Source organism: Hemitrygon akajei, chromosome 15 (genome assembly GCF_048418815.1).
Source record: "Hemitrygon akajei chromosome 15, sHemAka1.3, whole genome shotgun sequence".
Taxonomy (NCBI): Eukaryota; Metazoa; Chordata; class Chondrichthyes; order Myliobatiformes; family Dasyatidae; genus Hemitrygon; species Hemitrygon akajei.
This window is the reverse complement of record NC_133138.1, coordinates 38,146,102-38,167,468: the sequence shown is the minus strand read 5'-3', so window position 1 is coordinate 38,167,468 and position 21,367 is coordinate 38,146,102. Positions and strand designations below refer to the sequence as shown.

The 21,367-nt window shown below is 39.6% G+C and overlaps 1 protein-coding gene across 2 annotated transcripts in view; it reads right to left on the bottom strand.

Annotated features, from left to right (window-relative positions):
- The window catches only part of LOC140739253 (protein diaphanous homolog 1), a 174,489-nt gene that overhangs the window by 9,414 nt on the left and 143,708 nt on the right, over positions 1 to 21,367 (bottom strand). Inside the window, exon 11 of one of the 2 annotated variants that reach the window (XM_073067395.1) lies at positions 5,514 to 5,557. The exons of the other annotated variant lie outside the window; for it this stretch is intronic. Within the exon in view, the coding sequence (XP_072923496.1) occupies positions 5,514 to 5,557 (44 nt within the window). The remainder of the gene's footprint in view (positions 1 to 5,513; positions 5,558 to 21,367) is intronic. 2 annotated transcript variants of the gene reach the window in all.

Below are 21,367 nucleotides of genomic sequence, written 5' to 3'. Positions count from 1 at the left end.
CAGACTTGATGGGCTGAATGGCCTACTTTGCTCCTACAGTGGCATGCAAAGGTTTGGGCACCCCGGTCAAAATTTCTGTTACTGTGAATAGCTAACTGAGTAAAAGATGACCTGATTTCCAAAAGGCATAAAGTTAAAGATGACACATTTCTTTAATATTTTAAGCAAGATTACTTTTTTATCTCCATCTTTCACAGTTTCAAAATAACAAAAATGGAAAAGGGCCCGAAGCAAAAGTTTGGGCACTGTGTATGGTCAGTACTTAGTAGCACCCCCTTTGGCAAGTATCACAGCTTGTAAATGCTTTCTGTAGCCAGCTAAGTCTTTCAATTCTTGTTTGGGGGATTTTCGCCCATTCCTCCTCGCAAAAGGCTTCTAGTTCTGTAAGATTCTTGGGCCTTCTTGCACGCACTGCTCTTTTGAGGTCTATACACAGATTTTTGATGATGTTTAGGTCGGGGGACTTGAAGGCCATAGCAAAACCTTCAGCTTGCGCCTCTTGAGTAGTCCATTGTGGATTTTCAGGTGTGCTTAGGATCATTATCCTGTTGTAGAAGCCATTCTCTTTTCATCAGCTTTTTTTACAGACGGTGTGACGCTTGCTTCCAGAATTTGCTGGTATTTAATTGAATTAATTCTTCCCTCTACCAGTGAAATGATCCCCATGTCACTGGCTGCAACACAAGCCCAAAGCATGATCGATCCACCCCCATGCTTAACAGTTGGAGAGGTGTTCTTTTCATGACATTCTGCATCCTTTTTTCTCCAAACATACCATTGCTCATTGTGGCCAAAAAGTTCCATTTTAACTTCACAGGACTTGTTTCCACAATGCATCAGGCTTGTTTAGATGTTCTTTTGCAAACTTCTGATGCTGAATTTTGTGGTGAGGATGCAGGAAAGGTTTTCTTCTGATGACTCTTTCATGAAGGTCATATTTGTGCAGGTGTCGCTGCACAGTGGAACAGTGCACCACCACTCCAGAGTCTGCTAAATCTTCCTGAAGGTCTTTTGCAGTCAAACAGGGGTTTTGATTTGCCTTTCCAGCAATTCTACGAGCAGTTCTCTCAGAAAGTTTTCTTGGTCTTCCAGACCTCAACTTGACCTCCACCATTCCTATTAACTGCCATTTCTTAATTACATTACGAACTGTGGAAACGGCTACCTGAAAACATATTGCTATCTTCTTCTAGCCTTCTCCTACTTTGTGGGCATCATTTATTTTAATTTTCAGAGAGCTAGGCAGCTGCTTAGAGGAGCCCATGGCTGCTGATTGTTGGGACAAGGTTTGAGGAGTCAGGGTATTTATAAAGCTTTGAAATTTGCATCACTGGGCCTTTCCTAACAATGACTGTGAACAAGCCATAGCCCTAACAAGCTAATTAAGGTCTGAGACCTTGGTAAAAATTAGCTGAGAGCTCAAATCTCTTGGGGTACTCAAACTTTTGCATGGTGCTCCTTTCCTTTTTTTCACTGTAAAATTGTACAAAACAAAAATAATGCACTAATCTTGCTTAAAATATTGAAAAGAATGTTTCCTCTTTAACTTCATGACTTTTGGACATCAGTTCATCTTCTACTCACTTAACTATTCACAGTAACAGAAATTTTGACCAAGGGTGCCCGAACTTTTGCATGCCACTGTATATCTTATGGTTATATGGTCTTCCACATCTATCCCCATTAGGGGCACTTAAGAGATTCTTAGATCAACACGAGGATGAATGAAAAAGGGGGGCTAGATGGGAAGAAAGGGTTAGATTGACCATATAGTAAATTGAAGGGTCATTACAACATCATGTACAGAGGGCCTGTACTGTGCTGCACTGATCTATATTCTGTCACTCACATCTGTTGCTTTACCCACTCAGACACAAAGTTCTGGAATTCCTCTCTAAACATCAGTATTTCACTGACAATTTTTTTGTTTAAGATACCTTAAAATTTTCCATTTTTGCCAAAGTTTATGGTCATCTGTCTTATTTCCAAATTAATGTTCTTATTACCAACTATAGTTTGCTGATTATCTAGTGAAGTGCTATGAGGTGCTTAATAATGTTAGTGTCACGACATGAAGTTGGAAGATGCTGTAGTAGGCTCAGAGTTGATAAGTTGGGACCATCTCTGCAAGAGTTCAAATGTGATAGGTGTACATCTGCCACTGAGAATGGCGAACATCTATTAATCTGCAATTCATAACTGTAAGCTGAACTAATTGTGCATTTAGGATTGACGTTATGGTGGTAAGGTACCTATCACCATATACCTACAACTAATAAATTACAGGTCGCTCCGCCACCCTAGTGGAGTACGATCTGTATTTGCATTTATATACACCTGTTCATTAATGCAAACATCTAATCAGCCAATCATGTGGCAGCAACATAATGCATAAACACATGCAGAGATGGTCACAAGGTTCAGTTATTGTTCAGACCAAACACCAGAATGGAGAAGAAATGTGATCTATGTGATTTTGACCGTGGAATGTTTGTTGGTGCCAGATGGGATGGTTAGAGTATCTCAGAAACTGCTGATCTCCAGGGATTTTCATGCACAACAGTCTCTATAGCTTACAGAGAATGGTGTGAGAAACATAAAACATCCAGTGAGTGGCAGTCCTGTGGGCAAAACTGCTTTGTGTATGATAGAGGCCAGAGGAGAATAGCCAAGGTGACAGGAAGAGAACAGTAACTCAAATAATGATGTGTTACAACAGTGCAGAAGAGCATGTCTGGATGCACAAAATGCTGAACCTTGAATTGGATGGGCTACAACAGCAGAAGGCTACACTAGGTTCCACTGCCGTACCTAATAAAGTGGCCAGGGAGTATATTTAAAAGTGGGTGGGCTACAGTGGATATTTTCACTGCAACCCATCCACTTCAAGGTTTAACGTGTTGTGCATTCAGAGATGCTCTACTGCACATTGTTGTTGTGAGTAACATACTCTCTAGACACTGTGAGGCTATAATTGGTATAAGGATGTAGAAAGGTGGAGCTTAGGAGGGTTAACGGTGCCTATAACAGCATCTCCTTTACTTGCATCTTCGGAAACAGCTCTATTTCCATCTTAGATATCTCTATTTTTCCCTTTCACGTTTCTTTTGAAGACCCTGACCTGCAGTTACATGCTGCCTATGGTTCTTTGTGGGAATGGGACCCGCTCTCAAGGTTCCATAACTGGCCATTGTTCAGCATGCCAAAGGCTCAGCCTAAGAGTCCAGCTCGAATTCAGAAGCCTAGGATCTCAGAGCTCTTGAGATGGGCAGATCGAGGATTGGTTTCATGACAGGAGACCTGTGTGTCGTCGGGATATTTGTTATGTGCCTGGAGACCTGGGATCTTTGCGATCTTTGGGCACAGAGCTCGATAAAAGCAACGTAACAGACTTCTAACATCGTAAACCAGTGAGTTGTTTGTTATGTCTCCCTGCTTGCTGGGAAAATGGAGACACCTCTTTTTCCCTTATTAGGGAGAGATAGAACCTGTGGTATGTCGAATGCTGGGTGAAACGCCAAGTCTTTGGTCACGCTTGAGTGCTCGGTGGTGGTGCCGATGCTTGCCTTTTTTTTTTGCCAGTGGGAGGCGGGGGAATCGTTGCTCGCTGCCACTTATGCGTGGAAGAGGGGAGCTGGGGGGGGTACTTTGGGGTTCTAACATTTAACTGTCATTCATTCTTTGGTGCACTCCTCTGTTTCATGGATGGCTGCGAAGAAAAAGCATTTCAGGATGTAGATTGTATACATTTCTCTGACATTAAATTGTACCTTTGAAAGAAGTTGGGAGAAAAATGTAAGCACGAAATTTTATTTTTCTCTCAAATCTGTTTCAAATGTTTAAAAAGATAATTTCAATCCTTCGATGGCTAAGCTTCATGGCAGGGATACTCCATTATTACTCATGGGACTGAGCAGGGGATTCAGAATAATGCATTAGCTGAAAACAAATCAACTTACAGCCAGGTTGGGAAGAATTTATCGAACAACATTATGATCATGGTGGCCAAACATTCAATCTGTCATTTTAGGAGAACCTTGGTTGAAAATGTAAAGAGAGCCACTTCCACACTGACAGATTATCTTTGAGCATGATTAATGGAGCCGTTAACAAACAGATCCAGAGGTTACATTAGGTATTTAGTAAATACAAATCTTTCTTTTGATTATGTTTGTTAGTAACTGAACCCACAATAACGGTAGCAGAATAAGGACGACCTGGAATTTATGGACATCAATTGCCAGAGTCCAAGAATTATACAGTGTGGAATAGGCCTTTCGGCCAAACTCATCTATACCAACTGTAGTACCTTCCTGAGCACACCCCACATCCCCAATGAGAGGAAAAATAAATCAATCGTAATCAAAGGGTGGAGCCGACTCAAAGGGCATAATTCTGCTTCTATGCCTTATGGTCCTATGGTCTAAATAATCGGTATCTTAAAACTGTGATCTTTACCCAGTAAAATAATTGAGGGTGCATGATAAACTATCTCTATCACCCTCACCTTCAATAGTTAACAACTTAGAATTAGGACATCAGGAGGGTTTAATTGTGTGTCAATAGACAAGAGTGGATGATCCTTTTGGATTGTTTTATGGTGATTCCTGCTGCTACCCATTCACTTCAAACAACCAAGAGTTTTGGACTCTTCATGGACAAGTGTTGCCCTGACTTTGTTCTTTTGCTCTTTTGTGCAAATGTCAGCTATCTAGGAAAGATACGATGGCCCTGGAGAGGGTTCCAAGAGGCTCACAAGAAATATTCCAGGAATGAAAGACTTAACAAAGATGCTTTTGGCATCTTAGGGTCTGTACTTGATGGCGTCTAGAAGGTCTGGGAGGGGGGGGAGGTAGAACCCCACAGAATACTGAAAAGCATTTCTTCAACAAGACGGTGTTGAGTCTGTGGAATTCGTGCACAGTGGGCAGTGGAGGCCATGCCTTTGGGTGCACAGAAGGCAGAGATTGATAGGTTCTTGAAGATTAAAGGTAACGGGCAGAAGGTGTGGGAATGGGATTGAAAAATATAGCCATGATTGAGCAACAGAGAAGACTTAATAAGCTAAATAACCTAATTCTGCTCCTGTTTCCTATGATTTAAGATTCTGAAGAGCTGTTGGTGTCAATGAAAATATAGTTCAGCAAGTGCACCACTAAGAAAGAAATTCACTGAGGGGGAAACTCCTTGCTTCACTGAAATTAAACCAACTCACACTAAATAACCAGGGACCCCTAATGATTGACGAGTTTTTACCTACTGGTGGATATTTCAACCTGAACCTGTCAATTGGGATGAATGGGACAATGTACCTGGGGCACTTGATTGAATAACAGCGCTACCCAAAAATAAGGCACCAGAATATTAAAATGACAGGTACCACGAGTAGTATATTTGACTCTTGGCACTTTGACTTGTTACTCAAAAACACATTTGCCAGTATTAGTGAAATGGTTAAGGTTGTAGAGCAGGGATCTGGAACAAGCACAAATACATTCTCATTTTTCTTTTACCAGTTCGTTGTCATCACTGATATCAGAGAGAGACAACACTGAGTCTAAAGGAAAGAAAGAGAAAATGTTATAGTGCAGGAGATTTACAACAGGCACAGAATTAGGATGAATTTCCAGGATATACTGGTTTTGCTTCAAAAGGAAAGGGAAGGAAAAAAAACTATCAACCTGATCAATTGTCATTATCTCAAAAAAAAATGCATTAGTGTCATCAAATAAAACCTGAAAGAAGTTGTTTCCCCCTCAAATGTGGCTCATAACAAGAAAATCATTTAAAATGTCTATATAAGGTGCTAAAAATACCATTTGTAATATAGCATTAGCACAATAGACGTAAACAAATTCAACTAATTTAAACAGACTAATTACATCCTGTCACTGTGATACTGCAAATTGAGTCAGCTTCATGGAAAGTAATAACTATCAATGAATATCGCCATATTCATTTATAGAGTCTAATTCTTAGTTTCTATTTCTGCCCCACCTAATTTTCATACTTCCCATCTTGTGGAAAGAACAATTTCATGGGTGTCAACTAGTGTACAGTAAGGTGGTAAAATGTTCTTGCACATTTCACTTAATGTCCACTAGTATAATAAATGAGAGTGCAAACATATTCTAAATTTCTTTTGCTAACCTTGCAGATTGGTGCTATCCTGGTGCAGATGATTGACTTTGGTTTATGATGATTAAAACTGGATCTCTCATTTTGCTGACATAAACTTGGACAGTTCATCATTTACTACCCTAGAAAATATATAGCAGCATATCCAAAATGCTGGAGGAACACAGTAGGTCAGGCAGCATTTACAGAGGGAAGTAACCAGTCAACATTTCAGAGCCTTAGGTCACACACCATTAGGCTTAGGAACAGTTATTACCCTTGAGCCATCAGGCTCTTGAACCAGAATGGTAACTTCACTCACCTCAACACAGAACTGATTCCACAATCCATTGACTCACTTTCAAGGACTTTACAACTCATTTAAAGTTTAAATAAATACATTTATTTATTATGTTAATTTTTGTATTTGCACAGTTTGTCATTTTTTGCACATTGGCTGTATGTCCAGTTTTGTTTATGTACAGTTTTCATTTATTCTCTTTGTACCTACTGTGAATGCCTGCTACCAAATGAATCTCAGGGTGACATATCTAAGGTGACATACGTACAGGATAATACATTTACTTTTACTCCTGATGAAGGGCCTCTGTCCAAAACAGTGACTGATTATTCCTCTTCATAGACACTTTACCTGACTTGCTGATTTCCATTAGCATTTTGTGTGTATTATTCTGGATTTCCAGCATCTGCAAAATCTTTTGTGTCTATAAAATATACATTTTTGGCAATGGTTCCAGAATTATTTTCACAAGTGTCACCTTACAAAAGTCCCTTCTTTTGCTTCAGCCCTAAGTACTTTGGCTGCAAAAGTGTCAAAATTATTTAGTTTGCTGGCTAAAATGAGTTAAAATATTCACAGCAATAGCTTAGAAATTACTCTTCTGGTAAGGTCTGATAACATAACATCAGATCATCCTAACTGCATCTCTAAAACATTCAACCTTTGAGAATTCTGTGCAGATATATAGCTTGTGGAAATGGATAAATAAACAATTTCAATGAATGTTTAATAATTTAACTCTCTCAGTAATTTTGTTTTCAGTATGTTGGAAATGAAGTTTGAAGAGATTCCACAGTGGCTTTGTTGGAATTCATATTAGGATCGATCTCCAAAGAGCTCCTCAATTAAGGGTTGAAAGATCAAGGTCTTTAATTAATGAAGGATCAAATAAACATGAATATAACCATGGTTAGTTTCTGTGTTGCTGACAAATGTATGTAGCCACTAGTAGACATCATTGATGGCAGAAATGTGAACTTTAATTATATCATCAACTCTACAGTGATTGATTCCGGTCCAAAGCACAGTAAGTTGTAGAAAATAAAAATCTGTACTTGTTATTCTTACAAATAAGACAGTTAAAAATCCATACAAGTAGTTTTTCTTAGAAAAGACAGTACTAGAACCATGCTGACAAATCAGTATTTCTAATATCTTATCCTAAAATGTCAAATACTGATGAAACTTTGAGGAAAATTTCAGTTACTTACAGTACTGTGCAAATGTCTCATGCATATGTAAAATATAATTCAATAAAGTGAAGATGCCTTCAAAAATGATGAGATGGAAAGTTTCTAAATATAAAAAATACAACTAAATGAAACCAATATTTGTTGTGACCACCCTTTGCCTTAAAACTGTGTTAATTTTTAGATACACTGCCATGCCGTTTTATTAGAAAATCAGCTGGTAGGTTGTTTCCAAGCATCTTGAAGAACTTGGGACAGTTCTAGAGATCTTAAATGTCTCACTCACTTCTGTCTCTCCAGATTTTCCCAAACAACCTCGATGATGTTGAGATCAGGTATGTTGACAATACAGCAGTATTGTCTGATAGAGAGAGGAAGGAAAAAAAGTAAAGATATGAAAAAATATATTTTGACATGTTCCTGTAATGAGCAGAATTGGGAGTGATAATCTGTAATAATATAGTCTTGGTGTGAAACCACTGAATAATCGGATTATATTATAGGGTGCAGAATTTGCTCCTGTATGCTTGAGCTGGAGCCCCGTGTTTACTGAAATGACACTGGGAAATGTTGGAAGCTCCACTCTCGGCATGTGTCGGAAAAATCCTGTCCTGTATGATTCAGTAAAATGAAATATCCATGATACTGTGGAAAAAGAAGTGAGTTGAATTCCAGGAGTGGAGAAATAGAAAGATGTGCCCATTTCTTACATCAGAGAGGGGATAAAACAGTGCTTTAGTTAATAGAATATGAAGTGAAGTCTAGAGATGTGAGTCAAATCAAATGAATTTAAATTATGTTACTTAAATCTGGAACTAAAATAATAATTTCAATATATGCAACCATGAAATTTGCAAAAATCCATGTGCCTTATTCATGTCCTTTAGAGAAGAACATTAGTGTGTACCCTATGACTAAGTAATCAATTTCACAGTGCAACAAGAGCAAGCAATGTTAGTATTGCTGCTATTACAAGTTCAACAGCTGGAGTATAAAAAATAATGGGATGTGTGTTTCAGCAGTAGTTGGATGGCTTTAAATCTTTTTAGTCCAACAGGAGCAGAGCACAATCTATTCTTTCAATTAGTTCTAAAAACATACACTCAGTAGCCACTTTGTTAGGTATATCTGGTTATTACTGTAAATATCTCAACAGCTAATCACGTGGCAGCAACTCAATTCATTAATAGCATGTAGGCATGATCAAGTGGTTCAATTGTAGTTCAAACATCAGAATGGTGAAGAAATGTGGTCTAAGTGATTGACAGTGGAACGGTTGTTGGTGCCAGATGGGGTGGTTTGAGTATCTCGGGTACAGCTGATTTCCTGGGACTTTCACCCACTGCAGTCTAGAGTTTACAAAGAATGGTGAAGAAAACAAATAAAAACATCCAGTAAGTGTCAACTCTGTGGGCAAAAATGCTTTGTTAATCAGAAAGGTCAGAGGAGAATGGCAAGACTAGTTCAAGCTGACAGGGAGGCGATGGTAACTCAAATAACGACACATTACAATAGTGGTGTTCAGAAGAGCAGCATGTTGTGCTTTCAGCATCTGAAAACACAACATGTCAGAGCTTGAAGTGGGTGGACTACAGCAGAAGACCACAAACGTACACTCAGTGGCCACTTTATTAGGTACAGGAGATTCCTAATAAATTGGCCACTGAGTGTAGGTGCTAATTAAATTAAGTAATGTACAGTGGGGCAGTGGTGCTGTGATAGACTGGTGGGCAGGTGGAAAAGCCTACCAGTGTTTGATGTGAGCTTGCTTGCATGGATTTCCCTCTGCCAACTCAATAATAGAGTAATGGGATGCAGTGATGGGTTACATTGTAGATTATTGAGAGAGAAGGAGATGGAGGCATGTTGCGGTTGACAAGAGGCATCACCAGTAAACACAGGCAGCAGGATCAGGTCACATGGGCTCTTATACTTTGTCTGTCATTCAGTAAGAACACAACTCAGGGTGACCTTTCTGGCTGATCACCATATTGTTTGATTCCTCAGCAGCAAATGAATGTATAGCTCATTTGCTCAAAATCAGTTTCAGATTTCTCTATTACATGTACTTCAAAACATACAGTGAAATGTGTAATTTGCGTGAAAAAACAACACACCCAAAGATGTGCTAGGGACAGCCTGCAAGTCCCCACACTTTCTGGTACTGATCCGGGATGGCCACAATGCTCAGCAGAACACAACAAACAGAACACACCAAGTCACAGGGCAACAACAATGCAACAAGACACATTGCTGCCTTCCAAGCAGATGCACAGTTCTACAACCCTAGATCTGGCCATCTTGCCAAGTAAAGCATCGAGGAAGATTGAAAACATCGTGGTGAGTGCAGAAGGTATTCAGCATTAACAGCCTCTCACTTCCTGCCAGAGCAAGGTGTCTGTATGTGCCAATCTCTCTCTCTGTCTCTTGCTCACTGATCCCAATGGAAGGTCCTTGCGTGCGATTGGTCTCTCTCTCTCTCTCTCGATGCTGTTGGAGGATGGTACTGAAATTCTGGGTCTGGGTTTGTGGAATGGACTGTAGTTCCTGGTCAATCCTTTTCCTGTTGCTATTTTGGGCAAATGAATCGGGGAGGCCTGCAGATAATGAACACTAAGCTGAACTGTAAATGGACTCTTTTGATTTATTGTTTTATATTGTGTGATTGCAGTTGCTTTTTTCCTTGTCGCCATCTGCGTGATTTGTTTTTTTGCACGTGGGGTGATTGATCTTGTTGCCGTTTGTGTGATTGTTTTTTTATGTGGGGGGTAGGGAGTTGATGTTTTTCTTTTGAATGGGATTCCATGGTTTTTCCATTGTTTCATGGCTGTCTGTGGAGGAGATGAATCTCAGGGTTGCATACTGCATACATACTTTGAAAATAAATGTACTTTGAATCCTCCTTCAGCCTCCAGCAGACTTGTGGATTCAGAGACCTAAGCTCTGGTCTCATTCATAACAGATAAGAGATTGAGAACCAAGCACAATAATTTCACTCCACTTTCAACAATTTGAACCCTAATATGAGCGATGGAAGAAAAAACAACCATTAAAATCCCATTGTGCAGTAGGACTGTGAAAGCACAAACTTCATTTAATTAACACAAGAGATACCCTGCAGATGCTGGAAATCCAGAGCAACACACACAAAATGTGAAGCAGCATCTATGAAAATGAATAAACAGTAAGTGGTTCAGGCCCCGATGCTTCATCGTGACTGGAAAAGATGGGGGAAGAAGCCAGAATAAGAAAGTGGGGGGAGGGAAAGGAGTACTTCATTTTATTTCCATTTGAACAAAATATAATTTATGAGCACTTTCCCTGGAGAATTCTTTAAAGTGAATCATAAAACCAGAGCTGAGTTCTGCAGCAAATTAAAGGCTCCCTATTGAGTGGAAATGTGCTTTGAACAAAGGCTGCTGTTTCTCAGCTTTGAGGAAATCAGAATCATGGAATCTGATCCTTACATCCTGCACAATAAAAATGCAATTCAACCTATCTAGAAACTGCAAAACAGTGAGATTATTAGTGGGAAATTGTACGCTTTTTAATACATTACATGTGGTGTTTGCTATTTTCAGAGGAGGACTAATGGAATAAGATCTCCAATAGCGACATAACTACAGAAATCGATTTGTTCCATCTCAATTAACCACACCCTGCAATCACCCAACATTACACTCATTAGTCAGCAAGGACCAAAATCTTGTTAAAACTAAATTATAAGAAAATTAAGCTAACATTTTGGAATACTGGTTTTCAGATTACAATTTGTTTCAGTGAACAAGCTAGAAGAGTTGAACAAATTGCACAGCGTCAATTTCTTCACATACTCCACTTTAACAGTGAATTCCATTGTGTAAAACTAAATATAAATAAGGCATTGTGTGAACCATTCGCCAAAAGGTGTTGGCTCATGTTCAGTACAAGTGCTATTGGCTCACAGTCACAGTGGGATTTAAGTCCCCCTTCACTTCAAAATCATCATTATCTCTCTGTCGGGACTTCCTTCTATTATGTTTCTGTAATCTGGAAACTATTGCACAGATGGGGTAGGAGGTGTTGGGTGGTGATGTCAAAAATGTGTATTCCTTCTGCTGTTCATTGTGCACTGTCGTTGAATGGACTCACGTTTCTGAAAGAACACCTTTTCTCCACTTTGAGTAGCTGTAGGCCAGAATAGGCAGAAACATTGTTCGAGGAGGCTTTGACCACATCTTTGATACTTTTTCTGTGTGCACCTGACAATTTCTTTCTGTGACACAGCTCAGCATAGAGTGTCTGCAAATAACATCTTTACTGACTAAACACAACAAAGGCCTCAACACTGGGTAGAGGTCACCAACATCAATTTGACAAAATTAGGAGTATTTGGCAAAAATAATGTTGTTCATACTTTGCCTTAGAATGCCAACTGCAGATAATCTAGGTCTCCGAAGCATATAGAATAGCAGAAGTCACTGCTGACAGGCACGAGTTCTGTGCCTGGTCTGAGATCCTGATTTCCAATCACTCTTTTTATCAAGCACCCAAAGACTCTGCTAGTGCATTGGAGGTGATGGTGAATGACTGCTTTTGCCGAGGGATGGCTGCTGAGATTTGGGAATTGGTCCACATTTTCCAAGGTCTTGCTGTGTATCTTCATTGTCACAAAGCAGTGACATACAACAATGAATAGGTTGGTAAAGAACCTTTGTCAACTGTTTACTACACTCCATACATGCTGCCTGACCTGCTGAGTTCTTCCAGAAATTCTGTGCGTGTTCCTCAAGATTTCAAGCATCTGCAGAATATTTTGCATTTGCCATTAGAATAATTATTTGTCCTTCACCATTTCAGTCCCCAGGCAAGCTCACTGTATGCAAATCGATTGCTGCTGCACTTGCAAAACAAGAAAAGGCATTTTGGTGCATTTGGAGGTCATGAAAGATGCTGTATACATTCCCTTTTCCTAAATTTCACTTTACACTGAATCAAGTAAAAAGTGAGCATAATTGGTTGAAGAGTAAGACAAAGACAAATAAGGATAATGTATTTAGACCATAGAACACAAAGGCACAGTAGAGACCCTTCAGCCCAACATGCTGTGCTGACTTTTAACCCAGTCTAAGGTCAATTTAACCCATCCGTTCCCCCATAGCCCTCTATTTTTCTCTAATCCATTTGTCTATCCAAGAGTTTCTTAATGCCCCAAATATATCTGCCTTTATAATCACCCCCAGCAGCATGGTCCATGAAACCATACCATCTGTGTATAAAACCTTACCTCTGACGTTCCCCCTATACTCTCCTCCAATCACTTTAAAAATTATGCCCCCTTGTTTTAGCTATTTCTGTCCTTGGAAAAAAGTGTCTAGCTACACCTCTTATTATGTTGTATAACTCCATCAAGTTACATCTTCAAACTTGTTTCCTCCAAAGAGAAAAGCATTTAATTTGAAATCTGCTCAAGGAAAATTGAAGCTACGTTTTTGGAGTCTGAGGGGGAAAAAGAATCAGGGAGCTCTGTGCACTGTGGTGATGTTCATGAATCAGCTTTTTTATATTACTGGAAGCAACATCACAAAGGGAAGAGCAGATGGCCCAGTTTCCTTTCAGCTAGAATTAAAAGACTGTTGATATTAAACTGGATGATGGCAGGGGTACAAGAAACTGCTTATAACTTTGTTCATGTGGTATTTTGTGACACTTTCGGTCTCATTTCAATAGTTGTGTAGACAAAGTGGGATTATTTGTCTTATTGCACTTTGGCTGACTTTCAGGTCCAAATTTGATTACACAACTGATGCAAAGACAACATTGCTTTGCTGGACTACCATAGAATTAACAGTATTGGTTCAATGACTGAATAAGAAAATGACATATGCAAGTCTTTTATGTGAGTCATAGTAGCTTAACGGTATTACAACGCCAGCAATTCAGGTTCAATTCCTGCTGCTGTCTGTAAAGAGTTTGTAGATTCTCCCTGTGTGGGTTTCTACTGGATGCTCTGGTTCCCTCTCCCAATCCAGAAGATGCATGGGTTGTACTCTTTTCCAGAGATGCAGCTTGGCCTGCTGAATTCCTCCAGCATTTTGTGTGTTGCTTGGATTTTCAGCATCTGTGGATTTTCTCTCCGCAAATGGGTGTAATTGGGGTAGCATGCACTCGTTAATCACATGGGTGTAATTGGGCAGTGTGGGCTCACTAGGTTGGGAGAGCCTGTTACTATGCTATATCACTAAAGAAAACAAATTTTAAAAGGAGTACAATAAGTCACATTTTATCAAACCTCAATTTTATCAGCTTCAATTGTCATGCCAGGCAGAAGTGTCCTGCTGTATTTGGTGCTTAATGACTTTTGGTTCCCAGGTCTGAATCATCAACTCTGATCACAGATGGATCACAAAATGGATGATCAGCGTGCAGAGACAAGCTTCAATTTGCTGGTTAACATTGCATCCAACTGGTTGAATTTATTACCTACAACAGCGATTCACTCCATATGGTTTCCTGTTTTTCTTTCTAAGTGCCTTCGGAATTTACTTACCAGATTCTAATTCTTCCTGAAAATAAATTACTCAGTGCAAAATGGTTCAGTGTTCAATTGCACCATAGATCTGTTATCTGACAAAAAAGTGCCTTTGTACCAGCTGTAAACCTTATTTTCCTTTTGGTTAATAGATTTAACTGAAAGGTCAAGCCTGACATTTCCCCAGACTGTCTTGCTTGTATCAATGCTGTGAATATTATTCTCTGCAGAGAGTCTGCAGATTATTCACTGTCAAGGCATCGCTGAGTAAATTGCACCTGCGTGTGTGAGCATGCTCGGACTGCTATGCGCCATGGGTGTGGACTGCAGCAATGTCAAATAGCCACAAGGCTGATCGCATGGTGAAATACAGCACTCCAGCCATTAGTGCTACAGACAACAGAATGCAGTGGGGAGGGTGGGAGGAATAGATGGGGAAAAAAAACTGGAAGCTCTGCATACTAGCATGAACTTCAATCCCCTGTCTATTAACTCGGGGCACCATGGAGATGTTCATGAATCAGCTATTTTGTGGGACAGAGTATTTAACAAATTGTTGAAAATCTGGTAGCTGCTTACAAAGCAATTAAACAAGTGCAGACACAGCATAGGTGTTTTGAAAAACTGGCTTGCAATGTGCTCTGAATTATAAATGAAATCAAAAATCTGTTCGGAAACATTTTTCTAAATTTTCTAATAAAAAGATAATTGAAACACAAAAATATATTCTGGCTGCACCATATAATATTTGCACCATCAATGCCTTTAATCTTGTTTTTATTTTTTATTTATTTTATTTAGAGATACAACATGGAACAGGCCTTTCCAGCCCACTGAGCCGCACTGCCCAGCAACCCACCGATTTAACCTTAATCTAATCACAGGACAATTTACAATTAATAATTGATCTACAAACTGGTACATTCTTGGACAGTGGGAGGAAACCCATACCCATACAGGAAGAATGTACAAATAGTCTTACAGAGGAAGCCAGAGTTGAACTCTGACATCCTGAGCTGCAATTGTGTTGTGCTAACTGCTATATCACCGTGTCTCTCTATCCCAAATATTGGGACTGAAAAACAAAACTGAAGACACCATAAATCTGTGATGAGAACAGAAATACTGGAAATATATAGCAGGTGATGCAGCAAGGCTTCCCATTTTCAGAATTTTGTTTTTTTAATACTTTAGAGATGGTGCCATCATAGAGAGATCAGGGATTTAAAGCACTAAATAGATCAGCAAAGATAAAAATGGATTTGAACACAGTATCAAAATTGTGAAGGGATAGGGCGTAATCATTGTTTAAAAATGCAAGTGCAAGGCTTCAGCCTGATACATCTTTCCATGTTGCAAAATTTTATATGCCATTGTTCCTTCACAGTTTTTTTTAACCTGCTTAGTATTTCTGACAGAGTCTGGTTTTATTTTACCCATATTCTCTCTTTCTTCTGAATATCTATATCTGAAGCAACTTTAATCTGCAAAGCTCTATAATTAATAAGAATTTAGCTCTTCATAATTTGTGTTACATGGATATATACGTGTGTGTGTTACACAGGAAAGGGGTTGGATTATATTGATTCTGGGTCTGACAGCAACTGCAGAGGCAATTTTAAGAGGAGACTTGATCTGAGTGTCACGTAGAAATCACAAGTACTCTGCAGTGTTCTGTGGTGCAATATAAATCAAGGTTATGCGATGCAGTATCTGTGCTGTCCAGACCCTCCTACAAAAGCTCTCCAATCAGTTTGATTCAGGCAAATGTCTTATCGTTCAATAGGCTGAGTGCTGTAGCTCTGGTGATTGTTCTCTTCTCAAGCAATCTCTGATCCCATTAGTTCAGACAATTGTACAAACCAATTAGAATTTAGATAAACATTTTCACTCAGGACATGCTTTCTTCTTATTGCTACCATCATGGAGAAGATTCAGGAACCTGAAGACACACATTCAACGATTCAGGAACAGCTTCTTCCCCGCTATCATCAGATTTCTTAACTGACGTCGAACCCATAAACAGTACATCACTATTTTTTTTCTTTTTTTGCACTGCTTATTTAACTTAACTTGTATGTATATCTATCTATAGATACTTCTTACTATAATTTACAGTTTTTATTATGTATTAAAATGTATTGCTGGCAGAAGCAAATTTCATGAGATATGCCAGTGATATTAAACCTGATTCTGATTCTGAGATAGAGCTGTCAAAAGCTCAGTGTTTCTTTCTGCAATATAGCTTCATAGAGAGATACAACACAGAAACAGGTCGCTCAGCTCACTGAAATCATGCTGGCCATCAGCAACGCAGAATACACTAAACCGGCATTAATTCCATTCTTTATTCTCACTACATTCTTATACAGCTCCTCCCAGATTCAACACCAGCCGCAGTTTTCAGCAGCCATTTCACTTACTAACTCGCACGTCCTTGATATGTGAGCAAACTGCAACTTGACAGTATGAACACTGATTTTTTTATCTCCTGATAATTTCTAACCACACTTCTCTCTTTTCCCATTTGCCATTCTGGTTCTCCTCTCACCTCTCCTCTTCTCCTCAACTGCTGATCACATCCCTTTGCTGAGCCTCAATCTGTCCTGTCCTATCAGATTCCTCCTTCTTCGGCCCTTTACCTTTTCACCTATCACCTCCCAGTTTTTCACTTCACCCCCTCTCCCCCACCCATCTACCTTCTCCCTTACCTGGCTTCACTTATCATCTGCCAGCTTACACCAATTCTCCTTCCCCCCCCCCATCTTGTTATTCTGGCTTCCCAGTCCTGATGAGGGACCTTGGCCTGTACTGTTGACTGTTCCCCTCTTTCATTGGGCAGAAGATACAAAAGCCTGAAAACAGTAACATAAGGCTTAAGGACAGTTTCTATCCTGATGTTATAAGACTATTAAATTGTTCCTTAGTATGATTAGATAGACTCTTGACCTCACAATGTACTTCATTAAGATCTTGCACTTTATTGTTTACCAGCACTGCACTTTCTCTGTAGCTGTTACACTTTATTCTCCATTGATATTGCCTTATATTTGCAATGTTCTGACTTTTATCGTTATCAGAGCAGATTCATCATGATATTGCCTGGGATGGACTGGGTTTCAGTCATGTGGAGAGACAAAATAGGACCGTCGACATTTTGGGCTCGAGTCCGGATGAAGGATTTCGGCTGAAGCTCTGACTGTTTATCCCTCTACATAGATGCTGCCCACCCTGTTGAGTTGATCCAGCATTTGTATGTATTACAGAGTTTAAGGGTAGTTCTGGAAGACTTATTTTACCCAATGGGTCACTGAAATCCAGAAAGGTACTCTCACAGCATATAGAAAGCATTCAAATAAGCAGCCATGTTGGAATGGAGTAGACTCATGGGCCAAATGGCTTAATTCTGCTCCTATATCTATTGAAGCCTAAAATCAAATAATTGTTACCTTATATTGAGAGGAAACAGGATTAATTGTTTTAATGTGATGAACTTCCTATCTGTAGACAGACCAACCTGCTTGAATAGGGTTACTTTGCTTGGTACGTTTGTAACAGGGTACCCAAGTTGTGCTGCACAAGTTCATGAGGATGAAAATATGATGGGTAAACCCTGATAGGAACAAGTGATGTTCCTGTCTCCATCAGGCATCATTGATCAGGGCAGGAATCCGCTCTTCAGGCCTCTCAAATCTCAGAACAGACTATGCACTCATGTGAGATGTGCACATTCTCCATTGTAAATGAAAGGATACCATTGAAAACTTAAGTTTTTCAACTAGCCATTTCTATTAGTTTTCAATAGATAACTGGAAGTTACCTTCTATGAAAGACTACAAAATAGCAAGTGGATTCAGAAGCACTCTTGGCAAAGAATGGAGTTTTTTTGAAAGGAACATGAATGCGAAAAGCACAGTAACATTCAGTGAGCACGTTGCTATGTTTGCTTTTGTGAAAACTGTGATTCTATATCCACTGCAAAAAAGATCAAGAAATCCAAACCCTTCTAAAATTAGATTATGCCAGGTGAGCATTTCTTCAATCATCTGACACCAGAGTTAAGAGGGTTACAGCGTGTCGATCATGATAGAAGGAGCCCGAGGAAGTGAATCATGCACAGCAGTCTTTGTGCTGAACTGACTCGAGTGCAGCATTCATTGCACTGTGAAAACGTGACAGTGTTTAGGAGAATTGGACCAGTCATCATGCTTCAGAACCGTGGCTCTATTTTTTCACGTATTTGCTTCCTACAATGTATCTACTTCAGCCTGCACTCTTCCACACATACAGCACCCTTGCAGAAAATCTGATTTGCTAATGATCATGCACTCGAATCTGAGGCAGAAACCCTTTCATTTTAATCTCACTGTCAGAAGTCAAACAAGCAAATCCATCAGGATTATTTATTTAATTATTGCCTGAAAGCCTTTCATAATCTTAATTCTAGTACTATTTATATGCTTTGCTCGTAATGCAGCTGCCTTTTCCCCATTTCAGCCATTTGTAATAACACAATAGACTATTGAGAAAGGCACCAGTCCTGCTGACTTTCAGCTCCATGATTCAGGGAAGATTCTATTAAAGAAATAATGTGCACAATGCCTTACCAGCATGAAATAAGTTTGAATGAATTAAATCTATTCATCTTTCAGCTGATTAATGGACATCTAAAAATCAGATCAAGGCATGCATGATCCAATACAGATAATCAAACAACCTGCAGCACATTATCTCTCCTCAATATCTGGGATTTATTTTTAATTCATATGATTGGTAATGGGATGCTATTACAGCTCGGGAGCTATGGAGTTTGGGGTTGAATTCTGGTGCCGCCCGTAAGGTGTTTCTGTATGTCATCCCCATGGAATACATAGGTTTTCCCCAGATGCGTTTGTTCCCTCCCACAGTCCAAAGACGTACATAGTAGGATAATTAGTCACTGTAAATTGTCCCGTGATTAGGTTAGGGTTAAATCAGGGTTGTCTGGCGTTGTTTGACTCAAAGGCCCGGAAGCGGAAGGGTCTGAGGTGTCTCATTAAATAAATAAAAAAATAAATTTGTTCCAGCTGTCGAATAGGAACTCACTGTTCCCGTTAGGACTACATCTTATTCAGAAACAGAATCAGGTTTATTATCACTGATACTTGTCATGAAATTCATTGTTTGCAGCTGCAGTACAGTGTAATACATAAAATAGACTACGTATTACAATAACAAATACATTAAAAAAAATAAAGTGGTGCAAAAAGAGAGCAGAATAGTGAGGTAGTGTTTTAACGTGCTTGGAAATAGGTACAGAGGGGATGTCAGGGGTACGTTTTTCACACAGAAAGTGGTCGGTGCACTGCCGGCAACAGTGGTGGTGGCAGATGCAATAGGGTCTTTTGAAAGACTCTTTAGATAGGTACATGGAGCTTGGAAAAATGGAGGGCTATGTGGTAGGGAAATTCTAGGCAGTTTCTAGAGTAGGTTACTTGGTTGGCACAACATTGTGGGCCTGAGGACTTGTAACGTGCTGTAGATTTCTATGTTCTATGTTCCTGTCTAGTGGTAATAATGAGAAGAGGGCATGTCCTGGGTCAGCCTCTAGTACATATACTGTTTTACGCTCTGCTGTGTTATTTGTTGAATCAGACAGTGCTAGATTCAGGAAGCTATTTGACTCATTGAGCATACTCCATCTTTCCCAGTGGACAGCCATCTAGTCAGTCACATTCACCAGCTCTTTCCCTTTAGAAACAATCACTGCGTACACACACAAATCATCGTTTTCTGCAAACCGCTTTAGAACTGCACTTTATATAATGAGCTTTGCTTCATGTCAAGTTTTTCATTTCTCCTCCAAAATATTCCAATTGCACTGATTGGAAAGTGGTGAATCTGTGGAATTCATTGCCACAGGCAGTTATGGAGGCAAAATCTGTATGTATATTTAAGGCAGAGGTTAATCAATTCTTGATTGGTCAGAGCATGAAGGAATAGGGGAGAAGACAGGAGATTGGGGCTGTGGGGAAAAATGTATCAGCCATACTGAAATGGCAGAGCAGATACAATGGACCAAATGGCTTAATTCTGCTCCTATATCTTATGAACTTAATTATAGAGTATAGAACAGAACAGAGAGATGATGTGATAGAGGTGTATAAGATGATAAGACAGGCTAGATAGAGTGAATAGACAGAGACCTTTTTCCCAGGTCTGAAATGGCTAATATGAGAAGGCACAATTTGGAGAAAAGTATGGGGGTGGGGGTATGTCATAGGTAAGTTCTTTGCACAGAGTGGTGGTTTACAGAACACCCTACCAAGGGTGGTAGTAGAGGCAGATACATTAGGGGCATTTAAAATACTCTTAGACAGGCACTTTAGGATTGAAAGAATGAAGGGCTTCTTAGGAGGGAAAGGCTAAAGTGACTTTAGAGTACGTTAGGAGGCCAGCACAACATTATGGGCTGAAAGGCCTGCACTGTGCATGTTCTATGTATTGCACAGGCACAACCCTCCAGCCCACAATGTCTATATTGACCCTGATTAAACTAAATCTATCTGCCGGTACATGATCCTTCAATTCCTGCATGTTCATGCACCTGTCAAAATACATCTCAAACTCCACTATTGTGTCTGTTCCCACCACCTCCTTAGCAGTGTCTTCCAGGCACTTAGTACTGTGTGTAAAAGAAACTTTAACTGCATACCTCCTTTAAATTTTTCCACTCTCACCCTTGAGCTATGTCCTCCGGTGTTTGATGTTTAATTCTATGTGTTCTTCTTTTTACAAATCAGCCTTCTGTAAATGCTTTGAAGGGTTTGATGATGTGCTGGACTTACAAACGAAATTATCAGTTCAAATCACATTGGAACTTGTGAAGCTGAATGCATTTGTTAATTTGTGGCCTAGCACATTTTTAAAAATATCACTGGCTCATTTATTTCCTTGAAGGTCAGAAAACTGCTATCAAGTCTTAATTTACATTGCTTGGTTGATTCATAATGCCTGTGTAATAGTCCGTCAGGCGAATGAAATATGTCCGTTATACTTCTCAATGCTATCACTCATGTTGCTTCACAAAGAGGACTGTCAGTTCTAGCCTTTCTACGGTTAAGTATCAAGTCCGTACTAAAGAGCTGTCCAGGCTTGTCTGAGCACATGCTACATGCCTTTAAAAGGAAAATCCTACAAAACTATTGGCCCAATACATCAGGGGTAAAGCCCTCCCAACCACTGAGCACAACTGCACATGTAAAGCTA